The sequence below is a fragment of the Centroberyx affinis genome, unplaced genomic scaffold, assembly GCF_046629955.1.
Source record: "Centroberyx affinis isolate AG114_WGS23_722 - 3 ecotype Tasmania unplaced genomic scaffold, CSIRO-AGI_Caff_v1 ptg001530l_1, whole genome shotgun sequence".
NCBI classification, from domain to species: Eukaryota; Metazoa; Chordata; class Actinopteri; order Beryciformes; family Berycidae; genus Centroberyx; species Centroberyx affinis.
Genome location: NW_027279989.1, coordinates 702 through 9,615, shown reverse-complemented (window position 1 = coordinate 9,615; position 8,914 = coordinate 702). Strand labels below are relative to the sequence as shown.

General features: G+C 41.8%; 1 protein-coding gene across 1 annotated transcript; it reads left to right on the top strand.

Annotated features, from left to right (window-relative positions):
* The first annotated feature begins 476 nt into the window (after window positions 1–476).
* Window positions 477–6,554, top strand: LOC139650691 (centrosomal protein of 95 kDa-like). Its single transcript, XM_071527436.1, has 7 exons — window positions 477–613; window positions 1,577–1,705; window positions 2,064–2,171; window positions 2,509–2,619; window positions 3,946–4,062; window positions 5,586–5,704; window positions 6,420–6,554. The coding sequence occupies exons 1-7, from the start codon at window positions 589–591 to the stop codon at window positions 6,438–6,440; spliced, it is 630 nt and encodes a 209-aa protein (XP_071383537.1). The 5' UTR covers window positions 477–588; the 3' UTR covers window positions 6,441–6,554.
* The last annotated feature ends 2,360 nt before the right edge of the window (window positions 6,555–8,914 follow it).

Sequence of the window (8,914 nt, the reverse complement as noted above, 5' to 3'; positions counted from 1 at the left end):
AAAGTGCCAGAAATGTAAGCCTATTTGAAAGATATATGGGGGACAAAATCACATCTATGTTCCCTCTAAGCTGATAGTCTGGAGTCCTACGTCATCTGATTTATCACACTGACCAAATAATATCTTGTCATCAGTCATCCACTTTGTCCAAAGAAATGCAGTCGATAAGAGGGTTTAGAGGTTTTGGTGGCAAACTAGATCAGATGCAGGGACTTTGATATACCTTGGGGTTTAGTTAATTGACACGACATCAATTGCACGTTGGTGCTTTCTAAGATGATCATAAATAAATGTGCTTTGTAATAAATGCTCAGAGTGATACCGATACCATGTATAGCACAAGTGTGCAGTCTGTCTGGAACGCACCCATCGAGAGGCACTTCCGGAAACAAAGAACGAGCGTATGTATGAGCGAGCGTATCATCCAATCAGAGGAGACTTAAATTTTAAATGAGAGCCGACAGTTCCCTGTTCCTGAAAACCACTACACTATCAAAACTAACTCCAACAACTCGGGTCAGGAAGGGGCTGTGGGCTGTACGAGGCTCTGCTGTAGCTAGTCAGTTGATTTTGAGCTCCAGCTGTTTCATGGGAACCCAAGAGGGAGAAAGAGGTAAGGCTGCCGAAACTCTCGACTCTAGTCTGGGAAAAGCTAACGATACCGACACGTACGATGTGTCTTGCTAACGTTACAGCTAACGCTAGCTGCCAGGTCACCTATTGCCTTGATATCCGCGAAACTGCCATTAGATGACCAGCTCCCATACCAATATTTAAGAGATAACCGTAATGTAATCACTGAGTTTACAGTTTAACGTTTCCTGAAAATGTTACGGTCAGCAAACAGACCGAGTTAGCAACGTTAGCTAGCCACTTCTGAGTAACTCAGCCGGTAAAGTTACAGTAAACAAAAGGTAGCTTTAGCAGAGGTAACAGGCGGTCGTTAGGTTGCTTGCTGGTTTGTCATTCTGAATTGATACCTATCTCATTTCTTTTAAATTCAATGAATGTGACCAAAACTGGCAGTCGTTAGCTAACTCTCTCTCTCTCTCTCTGTGTGTGTGTGTGTGTGTGTGTGTGTGTGTGTGTGTGTGTGTGTGTATGAGTGTGTGTGTGTGTGTGTTGGCACTTATTCCCCGCTCAGTTTGCCGCGGACTGGCAGTGATGATTACATTATCGCCCAGAGAAATTGTTTGCGTTGCTGGTGTGGTCTTGGTTTATGAATTAGTACCCAATGAAAGTCACCATTAACTCTCTTGTTAGTAGTAAAGCAGTCTTCACATTGTAATGTTACATTGATGTGCACCATAAAAATGTATTCCAGATCAAATTAGTTAAACCAGGGTTTTTTGTAAAGCCCCATTTGTGCATTGCTTCTCCACCTTGTACTGTCCTTTCATTGTTCTGTATTTTTCTGATTATGTAAGCCTACTTTCCATCCATGTAATTCCCCTTTTCTGTTCAGCCTGTACATAAGGCATATGTACACTGTGTGTTTTCCTCCTTGAATTCAAGCCCAATTGAGACTATTTCGGGGTCTTTTGGGCACAAACATGATTATTCCTTTCTTTTACAGATTGGGTAGATGTGGCGAATGACCTACTCAGCAAGTGTCACATAAACCTACGACTGAGGAAGGTGACGGACTGCGATGCCAATGTTTTCATTGCCTTGTATGAGAACATCTTGGGGGAGAAAGTTCCAGGTAAGATCAAGCTACTGGACTTAAAGCTTTGAGCTTGAAATAGGAAACAAGCACATTTAAATTCTGATCATAACACAACCAGTCCTGAAGGTTAACAAGCTGTGAGGTTTTAGTCGAGATCACATTCCCCTGAGCGTGCTTAGTATGCCAGGAATGCTTCCTGACACCATCAAACCTGCTATCACAAGACTGTTTCTGTCGCTGAGCCCTTTCATGCGTTAAGTGATTATTACTGTGGTCAAAAGTGTACAAGGAGGTGTTTGTGTGTTTTTTGAACATGCATGTGTGCCTTTAACTATGTTTTTGTGGTTACATGCGTGGCTTTGTTTATTCACATATTGTGTATGTGTGTGTTCAGATTATATTGCGGTCCCCTGCAGTCAAGAGGATGACGTCCATAACATTCAGTCCGTGATCGACTCACTGGCCCTGGATTACCTTCAGATCAGCCTCTCACACATCACAGGTAAGAAACACTGTTGTCGCTGTATATTTTCACTCTTAACAGCTAATTAATGAAGGGTAAGTATGCAGAGAAGAGGGAGTGTGATTAACTACTACCAGTACACCTAGTCATACATAAACACTTTTACAGAGAGCCATTCACTGAGGATGAAAGAAAATCATATGATCTTGTCACAGATTAATACTTATTTCCCGAAGGACCACACAGAAACACAGAGCCAACACAAGCCCTCTCTATTCTTCAGATGCACTATAAAACAATGAAAAGGCCCTGGTCTTATTGAAGAACTCGGTGTTGAGTATTGAGTGTAATGCTGGTGATGCCTGTGTGTTCGCAGGGGAAAATATTGTCAGAGGGGACCAAGAGTCTATCAAGAACCTGCTGGAAATCTTCGATGGCCTGCTGGAGTATCTCAACGAGGAGATAAGTGAGGAGTCACAGAATGGAGGTAGGCATTTCATTTGTCACTTTCAGCATCCTCAACTCGCAGTGCCTCTCATCAGCTTTACAAGTAACATGCAAGTTTCCGTTTTTACAAAGGAGTTAAGGGAAATATATATTTGTGTTTGTACAGCCAAAATTACTATTTTATCTGTCAACTAGGGCTGGGAGGCAAGAAATCTGTACCATACAAAATTTTCGTATTCATCAATATATATTTTTTTTAGGCTTCAAAATGTATCAAAAAGTTTCAAAATAATAGATTTTTAATGTGAGCTCAGATTGTAGAAAAGCTGATGCCATGTTAATGTAACATAAATTAATATTTACACTATTGCACCATGAAACATGCTTTCAATCAACATAAACAGGGATTGAAAAAGTATCAGAATGTGTATCAAATGTAAAGCATCAAAACGGGAATCGGTATTAAAACCTTTCCATTAATACCCAGTTCTACTCAACATTTAACTTGGCTTTCCTTATAGGCCTTTGTGCCCTTTTGCAGCCCGTTTCTCCTTTTTACTGACTGAGACACAATCGGCCCGTCCTTCGACATGAACTGGACATAATGTGTTCTAAACCCAGTTTAAGACCAGCCGGCGTAGGGCTTTACTGGGAACAGTCAGCGCTGTTGAATTGGCAGAACTGAGCGTGCTTTTGTGTCCATGCCTGGCTTGTCCCTCCGTTCACTGCCAAACAGCAATTAGTAGTTAATGACTGTGTCTGCACCTACAAATGATGTGCGTTTTTTAAATGGCCTAATGAAATGTCCTGGAGATAGACGACTGAGGGAGTTGGCATTGAGTATAATGGAGGCTATGAGTGGTTTGTTTACTGTGATGGGAATACAGAGTGTTTGAGCTGTTGTATCTGTAATGTGTATTGGTTTGAGCTCTGATGAAATTGGTACAGTTTGGCTTGTATCTTCAGTTTCTCATGGTGATAAATCATGTAGCACTTATGCTTTTGGCACTGGAGTGGCTGTGTGTGTGGCTGAGCTTACTTTTCTGGTTAAAAATGCAAGATGTCCTCAGTTTTTTTTTCATCAGAATTTCTTATCTGTGAAATGGACAAATGAGGCTTTGAGGTTTGTTTCTGTGTTTTTGAACAGTGTATTTTCAGTTGTTATGATTGATTGAAGGTCATCTTGAGTTTGTTCCTCTTTAAAATTCCATTGAGGTCATTACAATGTAATCAACCATTTTGCTCTTTGTCTTTCTGTCTTTCTTTCTCGCTTTGTTTTTTCCTTTCTTTCCTTATTTCTCTTTATTTCCACCTCTCTTTCTTGGGATCCCTCTCCATTTGTACTATTCACATCTTTCTCTATAAGAGCTGAATGACTTGCTCATTGAAGATGTCCCTTGTGGAAGCACAGAGCCAGTGGGCTCCGAGGCCACGCAGCAGAAGGAGCCGTCCTGGAGGGAGCGTCCCAGTCTTCCAGTGGCGAGTGAGTGTTCCTCTTACACATACTACCTATTTACTAAGAGACAGGGGATGACTTAACACAATTTATGATGTGTCCACTTGTGAACTATTGATTTTAAAGCGGTAATCCAAGATTTTTATTTTCTCTTTTATTTTTGTTTTTGTTTTTTATTTGATCTTTGCAACATCTTTGGTGCTAAGTGCTCATTGCTGTGGTGTTTTTGCACTGCACCTCCAAGAGATCACCTGTCAATCAAACAGTGTGTCCAGCTGCATCAACCCCATTGTTATATTTGACCAAATCACCCACTGGTAACAAATGATCATGCTAGCCAGAGATCCACTTGCTCCTCTACAAATAAAAAAAAAAGCAAAGCCAACTGCTATACCTCTTAGAATGAAATAAAAATCACATCAACAAAATTGACAAAAATGACATGGTGACAGGCAACATATAACTGCTGTTTGTGTTAGACTGTCCTTTAAACCAGAAGTTGCTGACAGTGTCAGTTCTGTTCCACATGACTCTCACCACGCAGATCCTGACTGTACATCCTATTGACACAACAGCCAGCTAGGTAGCATTCCTCACACTACTGTAAACATTGAAGGTCAATGGTTAGATCTCAAACATAAGGACTCATGCAAGTCTCAGTGTTTTCCCTCGATAAGTTTTTGTAGCTGTTGGTTTTCTGTCCCTGTTTTGATTCATGTGCAGGTTGTGGTACCACTATTGTATATATTTGCACACTTCATATAGATAAAAAAAAAAAAAACAACTCAACCGAACCCAAATCCCAACTTTCAAGCAATGGAAATAATTTTCTTATTGCTGTGGTCCGCCACTGTCGAGTGACTGAAGAACCACTGGTGCAGCTTGTCTTGATGAGTATCGGCACCGCTGTAATCACAACCAGTGAGTCAGTGTTGTGCAAATTTGACAAGGAACATCATTGCACTGCTTTTAACAGTGGCGATGCCATGACACATCCCAATAATCACGTGTCAATCAAACAGTGTGGGCGGTACTGTGATATGTTTTTCCTGTGCACCAGAGGATTTTTCAGGAAAAACCCACCGGACACCTGGTGTTTAGAACAGCAAATGGAAAAGCTTTCATGAACTTGGTGTAGGTTGAATCTTATTGTTTTATATTGGTTGGCGATAAAGAGTAGCAAAACAGACATTTATTTATATGAAAATGTCACTGATTAGCCTATATACTGTAAAGACAGACTTTGTTTGGATGACTTTGGTAATTGGAATCTAGTTATAATTAGAGGCACCTGGGTGTCTTTGTGGATCAGTGGTCTAAGGTGCGTACTGTGTAACGCGACGTCCTGGGTCGAATCCAGCCCAGGACATTGTTCACACGTCATCCCCCTCTCTCTCTACCCCAGTCTTTTCGGTCTCTCTCCACCTTCAACTTTCTAATAAAGGCGAAACAATTAAAAAAAAAAAAGTATTAGAGGCACGTGTACAGTAATTTGATCTGTTTGTGTAAATTGTAAATTGGAGTGGATCATATTGTGTCTTATCCTTCAGGTCTGGTGTCCAGTCCAGTAAACATTCCCTCCATTCCTGGAACGCAGAGGAGATGGGATCAACTAATGAGCTCATTGGGCTGGGAGACTCGGCACGCACATTCACAGCCAAACAAGAAGGTTAGACACACACACAAACCATCAACACAAACCAATGACATTGACTGTCCTGCTGTCTTTATGTATATCCAGTATTTCTTATTTGACGATGCAGCTTCAACAATAAATGGTTACATTTATTGATGTTACACATCATCAGCCTATGTGCCATAGCTAAATTGCAGGTACTACTGACATTGTAATTTCACATTAAATCTGAATCTGAATGGGCACAACCATGTAGCATTAAGTTTTATTGGTTGCCAGATATGTCACTCAAGTGAGGGTAGGCAGCATCATTACGTTGATAAGCAAACAGAATTTACCTGATGTAGAACAACATGAATTGAAAATTGAATTTGTTCTGTCTCGACAATGACAAGATGAATCAGAAAGAAAATGCTCCAATCACAATAACTCCCACCACCTCAATAATGACGCTATTGCTGTAGGCAACATCTAAGAAAGCCTCCAGACCCTTTGTGTCAAAGGATCTGGTCAGGACCAGGCAAACTGGGGATTTGAGTGTCTTGAAATTCCAGTGGGTGGGGAGGTTTTGTTCCAAAACAGAGTACGTTTTAAAAGCCAGAAATCACAGTACTTGGCCGGGTAATCATTGAGTCATTAGTACTGATCAACAACGCCTCAATAAATCAATAAATCAATCAATAAAGCCTAATTTAAAGATTGATTAATTGATTAACGATTGTAACTTTTAAAAATTAATCTTTTCAAGGAGCATCTGTACCTGCTCTAGCTTCAGACCCCGTCACCTCCTCGGACCCTGTGGACCCTCAGGCCGCTCCACCGACCGAACCCCTGCACTCGGCCATCCCTCTGCAGCCCCCCTACCAGAGCACCACCCCCCACAGGCCCGACGCAGCCCCCCACTCGCCCAGCCACCCCCACCCAGCCGGCAGCCTCAGCCACGGGCACTCAGAGGAGGAAGACGCCCCTGCCACTGCAGAGGTAAGTTTGTAATATGATGAGGTACACTCGCAAATTAGATTGTTTTAGAGTCATTACATGTTATTTGCATTCAATTTGAAAGGGCATGGAAATTATTAGCCTTCTTCCTAACGTCCTCAGAAGCAATGGGGTATATTACAGTAGTGCCAATAAATGGAACTTGAGCTTTTTGGCACATAATCAAATGTGTTGCTTACATGTTGCACCAAAATCAGAGCTGTAAAATGTCCAAGTCAGAGCTGTGAAATTTTGCTCTACCACACACACACACACACACACACACACACACACACACACACACACACACACACACACAAACACTACAGGAAGGATGAGCAACTGCTGATTCAGGCTGACTCATTCAAAATGGCTGAGACGAGGAGTCATTCTCTTTTTTTCCTTTGTTTATGGAAAAGACTCTATTCTGAAGGTGAACTGACAAGCTTTAACAGTTCATTCATCCGTAAAAGCTTATGGGTAGAATAAAAGAAAAGTCACCAGTGAAGGAAAAATAATACATCACGACAGTATGGATGGTAATTTTCAACTTTTCCTTCCTCTTTTCTTCCCACAGTTTTTCTGTCCCTCCAGCATGGTAAACAGTATGCAGGACATTACTGTATATCATCATGGTGCCATCTGTCTGTATGAGACACATTGTTGTGAACACAATAAGTCAAGAATAATACATGATAGAAACTTCATACTTACACCACAAGTTCCCCATATAGAGTAGATGATCTGATTCGATTTTGGAGCACCTTGCTGCATCCGTTTGTATATTAATGAGGAACAATGGGGGGGGGGGGGGGGGGGGGGGGCATTGCCTCTACTCATACATACAGTAGGAAGCAAAAGTCACACAGATGTTGCCATTTTGTGGGCAGTGGTGGCCTAAAGGTTAGAGAAGCAAGCTTGTGACCGGAAGGTCGTCGGTTCAATCCCCCGGACTGGCAGGATAAATCTGGGTGGGGAAAGTGAAAAGCAGCGCTTGCCCCTCCCTCATTACCACCACTGAGGTGCCCTTGAGCAAGGCCCTTAACCCCAACTGCTCCAGTGGAGCTGCTCAGTGGCCAGCAGATCAGACTGTGGTTGTACTGGTCAGCTTCCAGGTGTGAATGTGATCAAGGTGTTCCTGAAAAAGAGAGCATTGCTCTCAGTGAAACTCCCCCTGAATAAATAAAGGTGAAAAAAAAATAAAATAAAGAAAAACTATCCTTGCATGTGTTTATCGCTGTCTTTAATCTCTATGGATCGGACGATGGACCGATTTGGCAGCACAGTCTTCAGGATTACTCACAGGCAGGTCCTGACATGCACAGAGCCTGCTGCTGTCTGGCTGCTGGCACACAGACGGCTTCACTTCCTCCAAACTCAAACTATCAAAAGTTTTCTTTCCTGTCAGTATATATGGTGCAATACATCTTGGTGGTGGTTTTTTGTACTTTTTCTTACTCTCACTGGTGACATCAGCAACTTGCTGATAAGTATATTTCCCTTAATCATTGATTGAGTTTTAAATTGTTTACCCCTCAGACTCTCTTTCTCTGTTTCTCTCTCTCTTTCAGAACTCTAGACAAGTGGCTGAGACGGTCCTTACCAATGGACTACAGTCTCCTGCTCCATGCCACTCTCCTGGTGAGTCAAAACACACATACCTTCACTCTGACTCAGTTGCTGGAGCCTCAAACCCGATGAGCGTTTTTTATTGGGGATGAAAAAATGTCAAACTTTTAGCTTTTAATGTCATGTCCTGCTTTATTTCCAGTTCAGAGTGAGAAGTCTGTGTCCAGTCAACAGAGAGCCAGGACAGAAGCGGAGAGGGAGACACTAGAGGTAGGGGAGCAACAAGCCATCATTCATGTTCTCATATTGGTGCTATTGCTGTTCAGCCTGCCTTTTACTGTTGTCAATTTAAGGATTTAAGTTGCACTCATTGTAAGTTGGTCTGTATAAGAGCATCACTGAAATACCTGTAAATGTGCTTGATTCCTCTTGGTTGGCAACCACACCCAAAGCCTGGAAATGTTGAGTGGGTGAGAAACTTTTTTAAACCTGCTGTTACTCAGTCTTTTGTTGCTAAGAAATCTTTTCCAAACCACAGCATTAGCTTTTTTAATTCTTATTCAAGCTGCTTTTTGATTCTTGCTGATTTCACTGCCATATTTCTCACTAGATTGAGATCGGCCACTGTAGCCATCTGTAAAATGGAGATTAGACTTAGTTATTCCAAGTGATAACTAGTACAAGGTAAATCTTGCT

Bases quoted from the DNA above. Each gene is read 5' to 3' on its own strand.
- LOC139650691 (XM_071527436.1), top strand. From the start codon at position 589: ATGGGAACCCAAGAGGGAGAAAGAG. The intron at 2,620-3,945 runs GTAGGCATTTCA...TTTCTCTATAAG, and splicing joins TGAGGAGTCACAGAATGGAG to AGCTGAATGACTTGCTCATT. The intron at 4,063-5,585 runs GTGAGTGTTCCT...CTTATCCTTCAG, and splicing joins TCCCAGTCTTCCAGTGGCGA to GTCTGGTGTCCAGTCCAGTA.